This window comes from Pygocentrus nattereri, chromosome 20 (genome assembly GCF_015220715.1).
Source record: "Pygocentrus nattereri isolate fPygNat1 chromosome 20, fPygNat1.pri, whole genome shotgun sequence".
Lineage (NCBI taxonomy): Eukaryota > Metazoa > Chordata > Actinopteri > Characiformes > Serrasalmidae > Pygocentrus > Pygocentrus nattereri.
The window spans coordinates 16,519,475-16,541,639 of NC_051230.1; the positions used below are offsets into that span (position 1 = coordinate 16,519,475).

Genomic DNA, 22,165 nt, shown 5'->3' on the forward strand with positions numbered 1-22,165 from the left:
CTCAGACGTGGGTGGACAATATATGATAATTGCTAACACTATTTTCACCTTTGCAATACTGAGGTCACAGAAAATTGCAATATGCAATTGCAATATTACCATCTAACCTATCACAAAATGGTTCATTTACTTATTGTGAGCAATACAACCAATCAGTTGTTTTTGCTGAAAGTTGTTGGGAATGCTGATGAATGAAGGTGTTCACCTGACCCAACAAACCATATCAAGACTTTTTAAGAATATTATAATTGCAGTATGCAGCAACAGAATGGCAATATGGTTCTTATTAGAGACCAATAACCAACTGTTATTAATCAGCAATTAACTGTTAACAAGCAAGCTTAAAATCAAGAATACAAGTCTTCACAATATCCAATATATTTATCCATGGCATAAAACCTTATAAAACAGTTCTGAAACACTTCTGACTGCCAGGGCCACAGTCAAACCCACTGTAAAATCCTTGATAGACACACACAAATAAGCATCTACTTAGAGATCTACTGAATACCATATTAGTGCACTGAAATATTACAAAGTATTCCTTGTATGGACTTCTGAATGATGCACTGATAGGTAGACCAGGCATAAGCATGTATATGAAGTAAACTCGAAACCATATAAGACATACCCTACAGGAAAAACACGCTGGTTTTATTTAAATCAAGGGCTGACAATGGTAATATGTTAATAATTATGTGACCAAAAACTAGTTAACTAGTTGAGAAAAATGTAATGATGAGCTACTGAAAGTTCTCTTCTGAAGTTCTAAAACTGTATTACTAGCCTAAGTACAAACAAACATAAGTGCCATAAGCTTTGGCTCATAGTACCTTAGTAACTCCCAAAAGCTGTCGCCGTTCATCATGTCTTTCCGTATAATTTTGCACACCCATGTGTGATTTCCTCAAACCACCATTACTCTCTCTCGGAGAACATGGACAAAATAGTTGCCTGTCTTATCGCTTGAGGACGTTTGCTTTCAACATGTTTGCTGTTGTACTATCATCCTCTCGAAAGTGGTCTTAAGCGCCACTATTTTTAGCTGCACACTTTTTTTTTTTGTAGGTCTGTCAAATGTAAACATTTGGTTATTGCATCCAATCCTCATGCATACAATTCAGAACTGTTCCTCGACTTGAATATTAAAAATGATAAATGTTATTTATTGGGAATTAAAGTAAATCGTAAAGTAACATTGGTAGAACAACTGTTTATTGTCTGCTTAACAGTTTGTCAGTTCGTCTTTTACATCCTCAATTCTTAACATTCATATCATTCTGCCACTCTTGACAGTTAAACAATGTATTTTTGTGCCATTTCAACCACGTCATGTGAATATAGTCTCAGTCTTAAATATTTGCATTATTTACTAGTGTTTCCATTATGGCCTAAAAAAATTGTTACTATCGGTCATGCTCAACTAATGAGTACGGTTGCATGGGGCGGGGGGACGGACTAGAGAGGAAGTACTGTATTGTTTAGTTTACATTTTGACCCATTGCTATTGGGCAGGAAGTCAGGGAGGGAGGATAAAAGTCAACGGGGAGGCAGAGATAGAGAAATTGAGCAAGAATTGAATTGGAAGGGCGAGGAAGGCACAGAGAGGAGGGAAAGAAAAATCATGGCCTTCTTGTTTAGACAAACACCAACTGCAACAATTGTTGTTTAATGGTGCGAGACATCAACAGTGCGGCAGTGGTTCCACCAATCAGCCTAATCAGCTTGCGGTAACTCTGAATGAGCATGACATCATTTTGGAAAACTGGGGATGGTGGTGATGACTAGAACTTTTTGCAGCAGGAGAGTTTGAGTGGGCGTCTAGGCTAAAACAGCCGCTCTCTCCTTTCTCTCTCCTCAAACTGGGTTACTCGGTTTTCGTGCAGAGCTTTGGGACCAAGAAGAAAGACACAGAAAGAGAGAGATAGTGAGACAGAAGAAGAGAGAGAAAAAGAGAGAGAAGGAAGAAGAAAAAAAAAGCTTAGGTCAAACTTATGAAGGACATCCTGGTTGAAGTGCTGTGCCTTCGTATTTCAGATATTCTCCTGTACTCCATTTCGTAGACCACATGGTCTGTATGGGTCAAATCAGACGTCATTTTTTTTCTCATTTCATATTTTAATGAATACATTTACTGTGATTATTTGTCTTATTTTTCCCAAAGGTCTGATTCATATGAACCCCTTAAGTTGTAGTTCAAGCAGTTTTAGATTTTGTAAGGAGGCGTTTGTGGTAGAATATCTTAGCCTGGGATATTGATTACTCTGGTCATTGAGGCCATTGTGTACACTCATTTTGAAATATTGTACAGTCCGTTTGAACCTGCTCCCACATTTCTGTGAGGCATTTCATTTGCTTGCAAAACAAACAAGATGTCAACGGGAATTTAAGATTTGCACTTGGGAAAGGGACCAACCACATCTGACCTTAAGTGAATGAAAAATGAATATTAAGAATCAAGCACCATGTTACAGCGTTACTACTGCAATAACAAAGTTAACAGTCAGAATTATATACTCGTATATGCATCCAAAATAAGTTTATGTAATGTAGTTACGTCGCTAAGTGACATATCAAATAGACTATAAGTGCAAAGAGTTTATATCAATAATGAATTTAGAAATGATTAGAAATGATTTTCCAGATTTGTTTTCAGATCACTATGGGTGCATATGAAATGAAAAAAAGCCAGTTTCTTCATGTTTACTGGAACATTAATCATAAAAAAAGCACAAGGCAGTTAATGAATATGCTGATTGATCAGAGGCACGAAAAGATTGCTTAACTTCCTTTTTTTCCACTCTCCATCTCTGTCCTCTTAGGCAGCCTTCAGAAGAGGGAAGGAAAAAAAGCTGTTATAAGATTTCAGTAAAACACTTCAGTATCAATTGCCTCAGTAGCTTACCGTACTTCGCCACACATGAAAAAAATCCGAAGCGAAGGAAAGAAGGGTAGGGGGTGGGGGGGGGTGAGAGAAAAAAGGAGAAAAAGAAGAGGCAGAAGCGAGGAGGAAGTGTGTTGGCACCCGCTCTCGGTCTACGAGCCATGTTAGCCTCTGGGCTTAATTGAAGCCAGGAGGGAGCGTTTAATAATTGCTGTCAGAAGATCAAATTTAATTCTCTTTTTCACAGGACCGCTGTAGGGTAGGGTGAAACAAATTGTCATCGGAGATTTCCAAATGAACAAAGCTTTTAATTAGTCTGATTAGAATGCCAAGGTAGAGAGGGGGCAGAGGAGGAAGGAATGGGGAAAAAAGTGCGATGAAATAATCAGAGGGCCATCTAGGCGTGCTGCTGGCTGGTGTGGCGTGGCGCCCACGTGACTCGGCCTGCAGACACGCCGCAACCCCTGAACACGGCTAACACCGCTAGACGCTGTCATCCTCCGTGGAGAACATAATTGGGCGAAGATGTCAGGCCTTTGTCTGTTCCAAGTGACATAGCTCTGGGCCGTGAGCATAGGGAGGTGATTAGTCACCAACCAAAGACGTGCGCTGTGTGTATTTATTTCTTTATTTCTTTGCTTTTTTTTCCACACACAGCATTGGTACTTCATAGAAGTCTACAGTTGTAACTGTCATTTTGTGATAGGATTTAAATATAATGAAACAATTACATATTTAAAGACATAGTTATGTAATATTCATATATAATTATTAGGTTTAAGACAGGGTTTTTTTTCTTTTTTACTTTTTTTTTATATGTTTCAATGTTAAGGCAAAACTGAAAAGGATGTTTCCTTTTTGCTTTTTCTCAAATCTGAATGCTTACCAATTCTACTTGCAAACACAAATGTGCTATCACCTGAAACTTTAAACTTTCCATTTTTGATTTTGTTTTCTATGCTTTTTGACCTTTATGACCTGTGAATAAGAAATGAGGGCCATATGCTACATTTTTGTTGTATTTTATTATTTTTTTCATAGGGTCGACTTACAACATTTGTGTGTGTGTTTTTTTTTTGTATCAAAAATTGAAATTATTTATTTTCACATGAGCATTTTAACAGGCTATTTTTGTTACAGTGCTTTTAAGACCAATAGACAACAAATGAGCTCTGTTCTGATTGGCTGTCCTGTATCGTGCCTTATTCAAAAAGCAGTCAGGGCTCTCCATAGATCTTCAGTGTTAAATGGTGGAGCATAGCTGCAACATTTCCATATATGGACTGTATGCACTGGGGAGTGAACATTTTAAGACTTTGACAATGTTTACATGACTTCAAAAAAGTGAGGGAAATTTGTTTTTCCACAATAGGGAAATTTCACCATGCTTTTGATGGTAGTGATACTAGTAGCGATTTTTACGTGTTCAATGCTTCATTTCTACATTTCTCTGTTTATTGGAATGGGTTTGTTCTGTTTGAATTGTTAGTCAAGTGAAAAAATAAACCAGAAATGTAAACTTTTCATGAGTCTTAATTTTCATGCTGGACTCGAGCAGTGCTGTGGTTGCACCTGGACCTTAAGCTGCTGTGTGTGACGTGGCAGTGGTTAGACATTCGCTGATAAACACAGCTCTCCTTTTGCAGATGTGTGAGGAGGGGATCCTGAACAACGATTGTGGTTCTTTATTCAAATCACAGTGTCTGAAGACCCATGCATCTTTATGTCACTGTAATAGAAAAAAAAACATGTTGAGCACAGCGTTGGCTGCAGGATGTAGAACTTTTTTATGAGCTCAATGATCTCAACCCAATAGCCTATGATTTTCTTGCTTTCTCTTTTTCCGTGCCATTGGTAAATTTCAGTTCTCCTTTCTTTGTATACTTTGCTTCCACTGTACCAGCAATTCATCAGGAAGTGTGCATTTTGTATCTTCTAGGTACTGTAGTCTACAGCACACATGCTCCTCGACCAGCTGCAGTTTCTGAGAACTAGCCATACGCTGAGCCATTTTACAGAGCCCACTTCATCAAGCTGTTCTGAAGGTTCTGTAACCCCCAGAATGCACTGGTACACTTCAGCTGAACACCTGTTCTGAAGAGGACAGTTATCAGTCACTACTGAGCTCACCCATTCATATCTCGAAGCCGAGCAGCTGTCTCCTCCCTGCCTCTCTCCAGTTGACACAGTGTGTCGAGCCACGTTGTCCTTGGCCTGCTTCGCAATACCTAATTGACAGACGGCTCTCACCTGGCCCTGTTTCGGCTTTGGTGGGCCATGGTTAGTGTTTACCAACTGAGTGAGGGACGCAACTGCTGTCAGCACCCCTTCATCCCCGTTTCCACTCCTTTCGCTTGGTTGTGTGGTGCCATATTTGCGAACAAAATGATATAATCCAGGAGTTGGCTCCATTTCAGACAGAAGTGTCAAGGCAAGAATTTTCTTAATTTTAAATTTGGTACAAAAATATATATGTATACTAATGAGCGAAATGATATACTTTAGGTAGGCTACATCACCAAAGGAAGCAACAGGACCTTGTATATTCCTGTTTTAGAGATTTCTCTCTAGATATTTGAAAAACAAATCACTTTAACTACAAGTAATTGGCTATCTAAAATGTGAGCAAAGGGAAGGATAAACATAATTTTCTTTTCACTTCATGAAATGCTAAGGCCTGAAGCCATTTGATAAAAAGAAGGTTCTCTTAAGGAGACATCTGTGAGACTGGCTTCAGCGTTATTTTAAAGAAATTTACAGCTGATTGCGGGGAGAGACAGGGGTGAAGCATTGCTGGGGAAGGTCCCTGAAAGAGCACTCTGTGCGATGTAAAAGAAACCTCTCCTTTTCCATCGAATGCCCTAATCTCACGTAGCACCTGAAAAGAGCTATTCACCGAATGCAGCCCAGCAGAAATGCAGTTCATCCATAATTTCACACATTTGCTAATAAAGTCTCTCATTGTGGCATTCCACTATTTCTTTCTGCTTGTCTTTTTTATGGCTTGAGGTAAATTCTAGGTTTTTGGGGGCTGGTTAAACGAAAAATGATCGCTACTTTTGGAAAGTCCAAAAGAATGGAGACAGTGTGGGCTTCCGAATCAGAGAGTGTGATTGTTTTAGCGATGTAATGAGGGGAGCTCCACTGGTGCTGGAAACCCATTAATGCAGTAAAGTAGTTTGGGATTATAGACTTTCATGTTTAAATTCTGGCTATAATATTGCTGCCTCGTTGCACTTTTGGCCCAGAATGCTTTGCTTCCAGCACTTGCATCAGAAAGTGGCCGTTTGTTTACGGTCAGTGGTGGTAGCAGCAGCCTCAGCTCTTTCTTTCTGTTCTTCTCTTCTTTTCTTTCTTCTTTTCTGGCCGGGAGAAGGAAGCACAGGAGTTTTGGTTCCCATTTTGTGCACTCTGGAACAGTTTAGGAAAGGAAGCACCTTTACACCTTTGATTGTCTGTGGTTGCTGATGTCACGTCCTTCCGCCAGGCTCTGTGTTTGTGTGTGTGAGTGAATGTGTGTGTGTGTGAGTTTCCTGTCTTGCTGTCCAGTGTTGGGGTCTTGGGGGTTAGGCCAGTTCTGAGAATGCATGTGGACTTAGAATGCTGGTGTAAAGGTTTTTCTCTTTAACTAGAGTGAGGGCAAATTTTCTTGCTACCAATGCAGGAGATATGCTCTCTTTATAGTCCAGTTAGGCCTCAGGAATTCTAATGTGCGAAAAGAAAAAAAAATCTTGTATATTTCACAATCAGAGGAGCAACAGAAGTGGTCCAAAATTACTTGAAATAAAATGTTATTAACAGATTCCCTTAATTTCTTTTTCCTACCAAGTTACCACTTTAGAGACACAAGATTTTCTTACAACAGCAATGATAAATATCGATATTTTTATTGCTTCTTTAGAACCACAAAATGTGAGCTGAACACAATTCACACGATTGACATCATGGAAAATCTCGCTTACAACCCACCTCACTTACAACCCACCAGTACACTCCCCTTAAGCTTCTGAACTAGGGGTGGGAATCTTTAGGCACCTCACGATTTGATTCGATTATAATTCAGAGGGCTGCGATGTGATTATAAAATGATTATCGATGCATCTTTATGCAAAGATTGTGTAATGATCCATAATGGATTTACTTCCAATATCTTCTATTAATAAGTCAAATGGAAGTGATGTTGCAAGTGAACTGGAAGGCTCTCATTCACTGCTTTTGTTTGGAACACATGAGACGCTGCTGCCACTCGTCTGCGATACAATGTGCTGTTACGGTGAAATAAGATCCTGTGGCAGTGGATGTCCATGCAGCACGTTACAGCTGTCCTGTCCGTTTTCTTCAGTGATTTTATGGAGACTTGGGTACGCTGAATCTCCAAAGTGTGCAGCATGGTGCTAAAGCCCTCGTTCTCAACAACTGAGAACTGCCATGCAGACTACAGGTCACATAGCAATGAAGTCTCGCTGAGCGAGTAGCTACGAAAAGGCAAAGAGATTAAGACAAACATTTAGAGATTAATGTCTCTAAGTTGCGAAGATAAAGTCGCATGTCTTTCAAATTTTCCTGTTTCAGCAGTTACATTTGGCGTCTCATGCAGAATTTAAGGTGGAACGGGAAAATTCAAACAAGAAGCTGGCAAATGTGAAGCGACTTCAGCTTCATGAAACAGCCAAACGTGGAGAGACATTTTACAAGAAATTGTTCTAGTTTTGAGGAAAGGTTTTCTGGAGGAGATGTGAGCTAAAGCTTAAAGCAGAGCAAAGTAAGTCTGCATTTTTGTTTATATTTTTAGCCTATACTAGGACATTAACACATACTGAGACATACTGGACATTAAATGTTGTGGCTTTCAAGGTGGTTTGACTTGACAAAATGGCTCTTATTAGCATTTGGGTTGTGACTCCTGATCTAACCCAACTTTCAATGCAGAGGGAGCTGGTCGGATTTCTTGATCATCCAGTTGTGTTTTTGTTATGTGCCACCACATAACACAGACTCCCCGGGCACTGCACTTAGCCACTTCCAAGTTCTGCATTTTACGTTCTGTCAACATTGTTATAAATTAAATATTTAAAAAATGGATTTTTGACATTTATGAAACGATTCAGAATCGTTCATGTCTGCATCACGATGCACCTAAGAATAGAGTTTTTCCCACACCCCTATTCTGAACCGACCTTAACAGTTGTCATGACCCATGCATTCCTGAAATCCCACCAAGCTGGATTCTGGGATTAGGTCACTCATCCCATTGCATGGCTGACTGACGCTGGCCATTCGTCCATGCTCCTATCTCCCCCAGGCAGCCTTTCGGCTCATCTAAGAGTCTCTGGTTGTAATGACATTACAGAGACAATGGGCTTCCCTGGACCCCCCGCTATGGCCTGGCTGAATCCTTATGCGCCATTAACTATCGTTGATACACAGCTGCCCGTCTGCAAATAAGTGTATTAAATAAAACCATCTCTGACAAAATGAGCCCTGTTAGGGCAGGAAGAAATAATGTTTTGGGGGATTAAGATGGAAGAAGAGGAAAAAAAAAGCTTCCAAGTGCGCTTCCAAGCACTAGAGTTCGTCTTCATACTCGAATTGTTTGGAAGCTACATTGAAGAACTTTTTTTTGCGCTGTCTCTTCAAGGAAACGGGAGTTTATTTGAAAAGAGTGAGGGTTTATTTAATGTATCATGCACCTCCTAAAAGGTTTACTTACTGCACTGTAATATGTTATTTCAAATCCCTGCGACCACATTTCCCTGCGAGGATAGAGGATACAGGCTCTTTTCAAGCACATGCTATTACCAAATGTGTTGCAGATGTGCAGAAGAGGAGAGGGAGAGTGTGAGAGGGAGAGAATATGTGGTGACAGTGCATACTGAGGGGAAGTTCTTGAAAGAACTAAGACTTTGTTATTGTCTGGTACTAGCCACTGAACTGGTTAAATATCATTGGAGGTATTATAAGGTCACCCATTGACCTCTTCCAACCTTAGACTTGTTAACAAGTCATTTATTTTAGGCCGTATTATATTCAGTAACTGTTATGAATTATAAAACTATTGTGTATGTTGTGTAGTTATGAAAGTATAAGCCCATTTGTGGAGCAAGAGGATTAACTGCTTAAAGGGTTTGTTCTGTGTTTCATTTCTTGTGAGGTGTTAACCTATAATGACGATAACAGGACATAATGTTAACCAATAGGGTTGAGAGGTATGAAAGCTGCTACAATTTATAATGCTTTATTACTCCTTATCCTGCAATAATCAAATTCAGTATTAAGTACATACCATTCAAGCAGGAATTTCACAAAAAAAATTGCTTTCTTTTTTTTTTTCTTTTTTTCCTTCTTTTTTGTGGCAGCCTATCTGATAAGCAAGCACAGGAAGTCATATTCACTCTATTAAGACTTTGACAATACAATTGAGTGTAAATGATTTTTTTTCCCCTAAGTGGAACACTTGGGAATGAAACGACCCAGAATTGTGCCTGGTTTTGTTCGTACCCATTGCCCTCTCAGCTCTAGTTCTCATTGAAAAAGGGAGAAATGGAAAGAAAGAAAGAGAGAGAGAGAGAGAGAGAGAGAGAGTGAGAGAGAGAGAGAGAAGAAAGAGAGACAGCTAGCAGCTCAGTACATCCCAGTACTGGCTCTCAATCCTCCCCTCTTTTACCACCCCCCCTACCCCCACCCCACAGACACCAACTCTCGTTTGTGGCACAAGAAAAGAGGCATGGTTAACAGATGGAGGGGTCAGCGGCAGCTCTTCTCCCTCTCCCCTTGAGAGACCTGCTCAGATATCTCTCTTTCTCGTTCCCTCTGTTTATAACATGTTCTCTCCGTGTTTTACTCTTTCCTGCTGTCCTTGCTCTCGCACTACATATGGATGCAGACTTGGCAAAAAAAAAAAAACCTTCTCTTTTTCTTTTTTTCCCTTCTCTCTGTCGGTCCCTTATGGCACCCTGCTATGACCCTGCAGCCCTTAGCCGTGACCCCTCAACCAGGCTTTCTCTTGGCCACTGCACAAAGCCAAGTCGTTAGGTACTCTTTGAGGAATCTTTTTCGCTCTCTTGCTCTCTGTCTTCCCATATGCTTTGGCTGTGGATTAGTGAATTAGCCTAACATGGCAGTGAAAACCTGTTAGTTGTATTTCTCTCTCTCTCTCTGTCTCTGAAACACTGACACATGCACACAAACACATACACTGAACCATGCACACACAAGCAGCACTGTTTGCTCTCATCAAAGCAAGTCAATCACACTTGTGTGGGAAAATCAGGCTTCTCTATGTTTTTCTATATATGTGCGACAAGGTCGTTTTGCCAGCTGCACTCCTGATTACACTAGTGCAACTCTACCCATGTAAATTAGTTTTTTTTTTCACACCTCCAAAGTTCAGTCTTAGAAGTTGCTAGCATTTTTTGATTCTCATGATCCAGCTAATTCAATGATGTTGAGGTCTGGACTCTTCAGTGGCCAGTCAGTTGTTCTTAGAAAAACAGCAGCTTCTTTGTTTGATTTGCCATTTTTTTCATCCTTTTTGTCCATTTCCTTTTCTTGGTAATGGATTATTGACAGCTATACATCTTTTTAAACCCTTAATGTTGCGTTATCGTCTTACTTTCGAAGGATGGACAGAAACAGCTGTGGATATTTTCAGTTCTAAAGCAAGAGTGGTGCTTGATTTTTGCCTGTCTCACAAAAATGAAAGCTTTGAGTGTTGTTTATCTGATGGTGACAGTTTCAGTGGTCGACTAGGTCAATATTTTCTAGTTTTGGAAACTCACGTTTTCTTTTGACCTTCCCCTCATACATGTGGATTGATTATGTAATATCTAATCTCTTCAGAAATACCTCCTGAAAAATGAATAACTCATACATAATAGCTGTATTGAATGGAAAATGAAGGGTGGTCGTGGATAGATGGACGGATGGATAGATGGATAGATAGCTATAGAACCCACTGTTATATGGTTAGAGGATAGGCTAGCTTCATCTAATGTTTTTTAATTCTAATAAAGAAGTTCACACAATTCTATTTTTATTTTTAACCAGTGTGCTGACATTGTGTCTTGGTCCTATATGTACTATATATATACACACACACACACATATATATATATATATATATATATATATATATACATATATATATAGCAAACCAGAAAGAACAAAGATGACCTCATCAGTAAGGGTGTTTCTTTGAGTGATGCAAATACAGAACCTACTGTCCAATCAATTATCCCTCTTAATCATTTGAGCATTCAGTTACACTAAAGTGAATGTGTGTTACACCAGCTTTGTGGCTGCGTCTTGGTAAATATTTACACAGTAATCTAGTCATTATCACTTGCTTGTCGCCAGGTTGTTTTGCTCCTTGTTCAACAGTAGTCCTTCAAACAATCATCGTGCTAGCTTTACTTTCACCATCCAGGTGCTAAGACACACTCACTAACAGTCTTTCTAACAGCTCTCATAAAGTGTGACTGGTGTTGTTTGGATGCTAATAAAGCATACCATTAGGTCTGTTATTAATATAGACCACAGCACACAAGTAGTGATGGGCTATTATATTAATAATGGCATGAAATGTTTCCTTTGTCTTGCACAATGTGTGTATTAAACTAATAGGTTTTAACATGATAATGAGGAAATTTAACATCCCAGTGTAGAATTTTATGGCCTAGCCACACTGTAGGATACAGAGCCAGCAGAATTTGACTACACTTGCTTTCTGACTCATATGAAATAGAAGTATAGTAGCACGCCCGTTTACTGCTTGCGGTGCCACATAATCTATCTTCCTACAAACTCTCACGTAAAACAGGTGCAACATTATAACACCAAGGAAGGTGCACGAGACTTGCCTGTGCGAATGTCGCAAACTCAAGTTTCTGATATCTGCTTATCAAAGAGCCAGAGGAGGACAGATAGGTGGATAGACGGAGGGGAAGACAGAGTGACACATCTTTCAGATGTAGTGGCATCAACGTCTACGACTCGTTCTGGCAGGTGCTGGGGAAACGCGGTTCAGAAACAGGCGGAGAGAAGAAGAGAGAGAGGAGAAAGAAGAAGAAGGAGTAGGAAGAAAAAAAACAAGAAGAAAGAGAGCGATGGAGGGGTTTTAATGCGACACCGCTGACAGCTCCACTGCATTACACCCAGCCTAAATAATGGGATGCTCATTTGCATAACGAGGGACGTTATCACCTCTACTGTCAGAAGAAAACACAACAACACTTCTGCCGCTCCTCCCCGAGATGAATCGGGTTGGCCTACTTTATGGCACCGGGGAGGTGCACTCGATGTGCACACACACATGCCTGCACACATTCACATTGTACTTGCACACACGCACACACACACACACACACACACACACATGCACATGCGAGAGATAGCTTGCATCATTTGTTATCGCTCGCGCTCACAGTACACGGATCTCATAGGTTAGCTGCTCGAGTGAGGGCAGCCCCTTCAAACTGAGGAGCTCTCAGCAGGAGGCCTGATGAAGGCCTCACATGTCTCTCACACTGAGAACAAGAGAGAGAGATGGAGAGCTGAGAGAGGGAGAGAGAGAGAACAGAGATAGGCTGTGAAGTGATTACAGGTTCATGTCAGAGATAGGCTCGCACAGTGTGTTTTGCAGAACAAACCAGAGCAGGCTAGGTTGGCATCAAGCCTCTCTTTCAAATCTACTGATATTCGTGTTGCTTTTATGAATCAGTCATGCTTACACAAGAAGTCAACTGATGTATCCCATCTACTGTTGTTTTCATTTTGTTGAGCCGATTCTACATAGCAGGGAAAACATGTGCGTAAGCCAGCCCTTTACTTCAGGGTGTTTTGTTTTGGTTTTTTTAAGAAACTTGCAAGTTGTTGTAGTACATGCAATAGTGCTTCCTGACACAGTAGCATTTTTTTATTTAGTAATCTAGATATGCTTCGCTGTTCAGACATAAACACCACATTGCGGGTGATTAGAGCCGTTAAGTTAGTGGCACTTCCAAAAAACCCTGTCAAAATCTGGGCAACTGCGGAGAGAGCGTGACAGTGCTGTCTCTCCTCGTAGTCGGAGCGCCAAAGAGCTGGCTCTGATTTGCATGATATCGACAGCGAAAAACAGAGCTCGTGCAAAATGTTGACAGATTCTTTTGTCTTTATTCACTGTCCCATGTGGCTCAAACTCTGCTTTTTCCTTTTTTTCACGCTGTGGTTTTTTTTGCCATTTTTCTTCTGACATAATGCCTCTCTCTCTCTCTCTCTCTCTCTCTCTCCCCCTTTTTCATACAGGTACAGCTGCAGGAATCTTTGAATTGAGTGGAGCAAGTACAGAGAAGAAAGCCAGGTTTGAGGAGACGCAAAAAGAAAAAAAAAAGAAACGGGAACAAAAGCAAAAAGTTATCTCCTGAAAGAAGAGAGAGAATAAAGGAAGGGGACAATGGGGAGAAAAAAGATTCAGATCACGAGGATTATGGACGAACGCAACAGACAGGTAAGTCGAACAGGCTGAGTGTGATGCTATACTAAACTACGAACAGGACGTTTAACCACTAAGTTGAACTCAAATGATTTTCAGGAGCACGTTGACTCCAAATGGCTTGTTTTAGTACTGAAACCATCCTTAGTAAAATCACCAGTGGCACTAATTCGCGACACCCTTCAAACAGCCCATTCCCGACGTGCCACCAGCTCTAGCTAATGACAGTGGAAGATTACTTTAGCTGGGGTGGGTACTGAGTGGGAAGCGAGAGCAAACAAACAGGCAAACAGAAGTTAAGGCACGCAGCGGAGGGAGAGTGGGGAGGAGCCCTTGTGAGTTGATTTTCAGGGGCGTACCACTTGGGCCAGTAGTTTTCCTTTTCAGATCAGCTTGTAAGTAGAAGCCAATGAGATAGGATCCCTATGTGTGACATCACCACAATGTCCTTATACTAACTAGCAGACTTTTTACAGTTATTGTTTTGATCTTAGGAACCTGGTATTTTTCCACATGTCCTCAGATTCTTACCTCCAGATGATGCAGCCTTATTCAAACACAATGGAATTGATGCAGTCGTTATATTCAGGGATGAAGTACAGTTATAGCTTTTTGCTTTTTCTCATCCAAACACTTAATGCTTAATGTGTTGTGCTAATGCTTTTATGTTTGATTTTTATTTAATTTTTAGAGGTTATATGCTTTTATATTAATTCAGGATGCAAAAAACATATTTGCATGACCTCAAGACATCAACCAGCCAGGGCTGCAAACACAGACAGATATCGCACCTAACAAATGCTGTACTTGTATTGATTATGGTGGTGCCAGTAACATAGGTACTTGTTTTACAGCAAGATCAATGAGCTCTTCTCTGGGGCTGATGTTTATGTTCGTCCGCTGCCAGAGTAATAGGAGTTTAAAGGTGCCTTCAGAGGGCAAACCATTGAAAAGAAGCATGACTTTGAGGCACTTACAATTTGACTTAATGTGACCTTAAATGTTTTTTTACAAAGCAGCACTTGACAGTAGTTTGTTCAGCTCAGTTTTTTCAGGTCTTTTTTTTTAGGTTGGGGCCTGTTAACATGTTAAATTAATAGAAACTTTCTCAGCCTTGTAGGCCTCTACTGACATCACAGACTAACACAGAATCTGATTTTGTCTTAGGAAAGAGAACAATTTGCAGTTGCAATTTCTTTGATCCGGATGCATTTGAGAATAAGACTTACTGTAGCCAACAGTTTCAATGACATAGAAGGGGTCCACACGTCAGTTAATGGCTGCTGTCTGGACTTTGGGAAGAAGTTGATCAATTATTGAAGGTGGCACAAGGGGCCAAGGAGGAGCAAGAGAAAGGAGAGGAAGAAGAGAGGGGAAAGTAATGGGTGTGTCAGGCAGCACAGACGGCAGGGGGATGGTGACATTAGTCACTTGGTGCTTGTGGGTTGAGTGAGTTCTCCCCCCTGAGGAAACCAGTGGCTCACATGCACATGGCAGTCCCTGACAGAGATCTGCAAAAATTAATCAAATACCATTAGTTCTACTTCTTTTACCAGTATTCTATTCTTCTTCTCTTATGTGAACTGAAAAAAAAACTATGTGTAGGAATCTGTAAGAGTTGAGGGAGTCAACTCTTAAGACATTCTTCAGGAGGTACAGCTTACTAGCTTGTTTTGTTCTTAATTTCAATGTCTTAATTGAATATATGCATTAAATTTGAACACGTCCTCTTTCAAAATCACAAGTCTTCCTTCCTGTATTTCAGTTCAGTGGTAGTAGTCTGTGACAGATGGTTGTCAAAGTGATATGACAAAGTGTTCAGGGCAGAAGCGTAGTTGGTTTGATGAAGAGCCACACTGAACAAGACAGAAAGAGAGAGGAAGAAAGAGGAATTAAAGCGAGAAGGATGCAGGGAGCATGGTCTAGGTCAGGATGTTTTTGGGGGAGGCTATCGTATTGCACAGAGCATCCTGTCCTGGTGTTATCGCTCTGTCTCTCTCTCTCTCTCTCTCTCTCTCTCTCTCTCTCTCTCTTTCTTTCTCCCTCTTTTTCTCTCTTGCTCTGTTTCTCTCTCCCAAGATCAGAGATTGATACAGGAAGGACACCTGATGAGAGTCAATGCCACAGCTTTCCGGGACTTGGGATCAAGGGGGATAAAGGGAGGGCAAGGCAAGGCAATAAGAGAGAAACTGGTTCATTAACTGCTGGCCATGTTTTATTTAAAAAAAAAAAAAGAAGAGTATGATTCACACCTTCTTAAAACTATGTTAAATATTCTTGGCTTACAAAACTTTGTGACTTATAAAACAGCACATTGAAAAAGGCTTTGTAAATATTATCTTAGATTACCATTTTTTCCTGATAATTTTAAAATTTTAAAAGTAAAGGTATCCAAAAGAATTCTTGAGGCTGTTCCAAAGAGGAACCACTGCTGGTCCCTTGTAAAACCTTTCAATTCAGAGTTCACTGGAGAACCACTTGAGACATGAGAACATGTTTCTTCATACTCACAAATGAAAGTTATTCCTAGGACTGTATTTCCAAACCACATACCATTAAGGAACCTTTTATTTTTAAGGTTGTATCATGTCATTTTTATATTTGGACTTGTTTGTGTTTGTGTTGGTTAAAAATGTGGTGTATTAGGCAGCCAGAACAGAGATCTTTAAAACAGTGATCCTCCCACGTCCGCATATTTGACTGACTGCAGCAAACAAGCAGGGTCTGTATGATGCAAGAATATCATGAAGACGGACATCACAAGACAAGAATGGAGGACCTTTGACTCACAAACCTTATCCGCTCACCCCCCCCCCCCCCCCCCCAGCCCCCCTTGGCCGCTCTCAATTTGTAGAAGTCGTGGCTGGGCCTTTGCATATTTTCACTTCCCCTTTGAGGAAATCTTTCCATACCAAAGCAAAATAAATAACTGCCTGCTTCAGTGGTGTTAACTTTGGTGCAACATTTTTGAGATGTTTGCATGGTTTTCATGCAAATGCCATTAGATCCTGCATCTGACCTACCGATTCCATGACAAGTTTCTACTCTTTACTCACAGTGAAAAATTAAATGGTAAAATTAGTCACATTTGCCACAAAGGATATATTCCAACCAGTAATTACGAGTGTCTCTTCTTTATATCATTCCAAAACAGCATGTATAAAAATTCTATGATCTGGCATTCACAGTGAACAGAAAATTGGCTCAGAGTGCGTCCTGTTCCCAACTTCAGAGACGTTAAGACAGTTTAACGACGTAATAAAGGGATAGTTTATTTAACATTTTAGCCCAGAATATGAGGCAACCTTAAACGAGCAAGGATACAAAATGGACTACTTATCGTAACATTGCCTAAAGCTGGCATAGACTCCAAAAATGATGCTGAAAATAATTAAAAATTTGTGCACCTCATGTTCTCTCATTATTTCTTTCTTAATCACGCTCATCAGAGTGGCAGGCCTTTGTCCGGCCACCCTGCCTGTGGCGCCATGCCTGTGGGCACTGGGCCCCCGTCGCCCTGGGCGGCCACTTCGGCCGCCTGCCCCACCCCCCCAGAAACACTTCCCCAGAGCACAAGCACCTCCAACAGGCCTCCCTGGCGTTGACTGGCTGCCCAGATGGCCAGACAGAGGGCATCAGTGTGCGAGGCCTGGCTCTGTGCCCCCCGGCCACTCAAGCACTTTTCCCGGGCGCATCACATGAAAGGACCCCCTGTGTCATAAAACACATTAGCTGCAGTGCTAGCTAGCGCCTGCTCCATGCCTGCATCGCCATCGCTAGAATCCATACTTGAGCTTAGTTCTTCTTGTGCCATTCACGTGGTAGCCATTTCCTGATTGTCACAGATAGGATTGGAATAAAGCAATTACTCAGTCTGCAGTGATATTTTCTCATAGTTGTTGACTGATAACACTGTCTATTATGTACTAAACAAAGTAGACACCATGTGCATATCGTGAGTTCATTTTCTTACACCTGGAAGGTCAAATTGAATCAGAGGAGGTTCATACGAGGCTTGACATCTTTTTGCCAGTCTAGAAGCAGTTTCATTGGAGTTGCCTGTAATTGGGCCTAATGAAGGGTGGCAAATGCTGGGTTGTGATCCATCTGGCTGGGTGGTAAGCCAGACTCGGGCCAGGTCAGGAGAGGCCAGGAGGAAGTGGCCCCTGATGGCCGTGTGGCAGGACGGGGGATGTAGTCATTAGTCATAGGAAGGATAAATGGTTTGCAGCTGACCCATCATGCTTGAAGGAGAAGACCCTATTTAACATGCTAGTACCAAAGCAGTGGTGGTTATTGCATGGTTGTAAGCCTAATTAATGCAGAGAAAAGAGTGTGTATAGGGAGGGACAAGTCTCACGTGGAAGATACTCTCTATGCCATTTACAGCAGCACTCGGAAAACATTTGCATAAAGAAGGCACTTCTCTGGTATCCCTAAGGCATCATACCTTGATCAAAAACCCTAGCTCCATTAGACAGCCAGCTTGTGGGATACAGTATATGCCTAGGCCAGGAATCAAACAAGTCTCATTTGAAACTATTTGTTCTATTTCGTTGGCATCCGTAGGCACTTGATGTGGTTCTAACTCCAGTAAATGACTTGGCTAAGACATTCAACTCTACATTCAGTAGGGTTCAGTAACTTTTCTCTTCATCTGTGCTTGGTGAAGTGATGGCATTGAGAAAGGAGCCGGATTCCGGCACCCGTGACAACAGAGACGTCTCTCCAATCAACAGTGGTGAGGTGTGAAACAGTTTGAGTGAAATTAACAGCAGGAAAATAATGAGGCCCTCTGGGTATCCCATCACCCCTACTCACCTTCCTCCGATTCCCACCTTGCTCTTCTGATCACTTCCTCTGTGTCTGTACAAAAAAAATACACTGCGCTTAGGTTTTCTTTTTCTTCTACTTCTTCTTCTTCCTTTCACATTGCCTTTGTTTCATAAAATTCTGCCTTCTCCAAATTTTTCTTCTTTGAATTTGTCTTCCACAAATTTACTTCCCCTTGTATTAATTGTCATTCCTTCTTTTTTCTCATTACTGTATCTCTTCCTCTTTTTCCTTTGCGTGTCATTTTGTTTGCCCTTTTATACAGCTACACATGAGTCTCGCTTTACATTGACAACTGAATGAGTGGAGTAATGTTAATAATTTTTTTGTATTAATAGTTACATTAACATATACCCCCTTATTTATGGCACATCGCATTAAAACAGTTTATCTCATACCTCATGTACTCCTAAGATTTAATTCCCAACTATGAATTTCTTAAGAGTTTCTACTTTGTACACTCTTTGTTTATGCACTTGTTGTGTCCATTCTCCATAAAAGTAGGTCACCCAGCTTTAATAGAACCAGTCAGTGGAACCAGAAGGGTGTGGAGATGGTGTTGAAGTCAGCATAATATAAGATACAAAATCATACAAAGCCTTCATTGCAAGCTTACGCATGCATACCTCCAATTAAGACGTCTGTGAAGGGGCAGTTCAGGGGAGTGAGTCCCAAGGGTGTGGGTGCAGCATGTAGGCGATTCGGGGAGAGAACAGGGGAGGGAGTGGGGGTGGGGGAAAGCATGGTGACAAATGGCTGCTCATCCTCTCTGTCTCTGTTCTCCGGAGGAACTCCCCCGGGGAAAACAGCGAGCCCGGGAGGCGGGAAGCAGAAGCGAAGCCATTGTGAAGGGGAAGCCGTCAGGCACTTCCTGTTATGAGAGGAAATGCACACAAATGTGCTTCCTGACCCTCTGTCTCCAACCCCCTTGCATGCAGGGCAGGGAGTCAGACTGTTGCTGACCTCATTTCTCCTGATTGCTCACTCAGTCTCTTGGTTTGCTTTGGGGTTTTTTTTTTCAGCTGAATTGATCATGGTCCAGTCCTGATACAGAAGACTAAAGTTAAATTTCACATGGTGAAGCTTGCGTTTAAGTGTATATTTCATTCTCTGAGGTCTTCTGTCCAGGGTTAGCACTAACCCTACGCACAGCTGATTTTCAACAGTCTCCTGACTTTTTTTACCCACTCACCATGTAGTGGAGAAGGTGCCATAAGTGTCATTTTCAGCAATTAACGCTGTGACTTGCCAAAGGCTCCAGAGCCCCAGAAAGAGTGAGGCATGATGATGTGGTGGCAGGTTCAACAGTGAACTGGAGAAAGGGAGGAGAATCAAGCCTTGGACTCCTTTGACTTGCCGTTAAATCAGTAGCAGTAGAAGTGGAGAATTTTGCACAACCCGGGATTGCTCTTGGAAGGGCCTCTGATGATGATGTCATTACTTTGAACAGCAGTGTGACTAGAGGGTAGTGTTGGTATAACACAAGGTGTCCGCAACAGGTTTCCTTTGCTTTTATTACTTATTTTTTTGTTTAGACCGGTGGCAACAAAGGAGTGTGTTGCACCCATGTTGGCTCCATCTATTCAGATTTTCTTGCACTGTTTTTGTGGCTGATGAATAAAGGACCCTGGTAAAGGGCAGTCAGGGCACTGTTAATGATTTGTGTATGCAAATTCATACACTTTGAAGACCACAAAGGACAGATCATACTAAGATACACAGTGGTCTTGGCAGGATGCACAGAATTCTTGTGCTCATGTCCATAACTCACTCCTTGACGTCTTGTTGAAATGATTGTGCAAGATTTTCAGGGGACATATACACTGTAGGTGGGACCTTGTTGAGGACTAGCAACATCAACAGTACTATTTGTTTTCTATGGCTGCAACATCACAAAAGTGGTCTATATTTCAGTAAATGACTTGGAATCAATGTGGGACCAGTATTCTGCCTTGAATCACTTAATCATACATCGCCAGCTTGTGTGGATGGATCACGTCCAAGAATGCCTTTTTTTTCTGTGATGTTAGCTAGCAAGCTTATGCACCATCACCTATTTCAGGGCACAGAAACTAGCCAGTGAGCCTGAACAGGTTGCCCGGTACCTTAGTGGCTATCAGCAAGGTGAAGGGCCCAGCGCCATTTATGGACGCAAAGTCACAAGTCAAAGGTTTAAGTTTCTAACAATGTTCTGTAGAGCATGTGCAGAGAAGCTAAAGTAAGTTGCCTAGCCTTGTCATTTTAAACTCCCTATTTAACTCCTTATCTTGATATCAATGTGTATGCAGTTTACACTTCTCAATATGCAATTCAACACACGTTCCCTTCAAATGTGTGACTTGAGCACCCTGCGCCAGGAAAACCAAAAAATGTAAAACCTAGGTTTCACATTCTTATCACCACCTTCAGAATGAGTCAGCTGTAGCATCGTGAGGAAACTTCACACACAGCCTGCGGGCTCAGGGGTGACAACTTTCTGCAGAAAGCTCCCGTTTCCACCTTGGCCTTTTTCTTAAATAGAAGAAGAACTGTCAAAACAATCGATGGTGTTCTCCGAGCTTTCCCTAATGAACCTCGCTGATGAGACGTAATCAAAACATAATCACTTCCCTTATGGCTCAGTGGAGAGGAATGGCGGAGGGCTGCTGACAAGATTTTATTTTACCCTAGCTGTCAGCAAGAGAGGCCGCTGGTATCTGCTGCTACACACTACTGTCACCCATCGGATGGCATTCGTGTGAAGGAGACAGGTGTGGGTGCGTGAAAGCGTGTGTGTGTGGTTGCTAGCATGGTCTTGAAATCTTCCATTTCCCAAACTCAGTGGATGTCAGATGTCTCTTTATTTGTTGATTCAATTAATGTCACACTTTGTTAAGATTTTTTGTCAAAGTTCCGTAGGTGTGCATTGCATCTGGAATAATGCAGTAGTCATGTATCAGCAACCAGGTGTTACGTCAATGGAAAGCTTTGTGCTCCAATCTGAAAAGAAAGAGAGGGTGGTGTCTCACAGATAGCATGTTTACCCTTCTATTAAATGTTTCCAGGTAATTGGCTTTGCATCGAAGCTTCTTTGTTTTACACTTGAAGAGTGTCATGGCAAGAGAAAAGAGGGGTAATGAGAGATTAAATTGTGAAGCTTCATTTTTGGCACACATGTGGTTGATTAGACTGTGCATGTGTATATCTGTGCATAATTTTAACAAAGGCACCTAAGAAAATTCCTATTCACTCCTGCCCTTTTAATTATGAAGCTTTCACATGTTCACAAACCAGTGAACTTAGAAATATTTAACATACCATTCAAGATTTTTTTTCTTCAACTGATGCATAGCTGCGTAACCTATTTAGTAACATATCCACTTTTACTAAACAAAAAAGGACAGTCACTTTGCATATGGTGTGAACCACCAACTCCGTCATATATCATGTCAATAAATTTGACTATGACTCTTCTTCTCAGACTCTGCCATATGAAAATCTGCTTGGCTAACTGCTTCACCACCCCATTTAGAGCCATTAGCTAAACATAACTGGTTTTGCGACGCTTAGCACCACTTAATCACAGTTCCATGTGAACTCTGAACTCACAGCCTTGCCCTTAAAGTCAAAGACAGTGGAAGACGAAGGGCTTTGCTGAGCCACAAGGTTCCTCTGAGTTCGCAAATGCCGCAAGTCACATCAGCAGCTTTGTGGTTTCACTAGAGCTTTGTTTGTGTGTGCTGAGCGTGTTAACACGATCACAGGTCCGAGACTGCAAGCTCTTATTTTTAATGTTTCTAATTTGATAGATGAGAGCATTTTCTGAGAAGTCACCTGTCTTGCTAGTGCTAGGAGATGACAATCTTTACATCATAGAGTGTTTTTGTGAATACTGGGTAGTGTCAATACTTTTAGAGCACTAAATAACTTGTCATCATAAAAAAGGTCATATTTAGGCAAATTATAGAGAGACAGTAAACAAGAACAACTAGTTTAAA

The 22,165-nt window shown here is 41.2% G+C and overlaps 1 protein-coding gene across 8 annotated transcripts in view; it reads left to right on the forward strand.

The window, feature by feature from the left end:
* The window catches only part of mef2cb (myocyte enhancer factor 2cb), a 90,635-nt gene that overhangs the window by 30,014 nt on the left and 38,456 nt on the right, over positions 1-22,165 (forward strand). For all 8 annotated transcript variants that reach the window (XM_037531682.1, XM_037531688.1, XM_037531681.1 and 5 more), the window contains one exon: positions 13,169-13,370. In XM_037531682.1, the coding sequence (XP_037387579.1) occupies positions 13,317-13,370 (54 nt within the window). In that variant the 5' untranslated portion in view covers positions 13,169-13,316. The remainder of the gene's footprint in view (positions 1-13,168; positions 13,371-22,165) is intronic.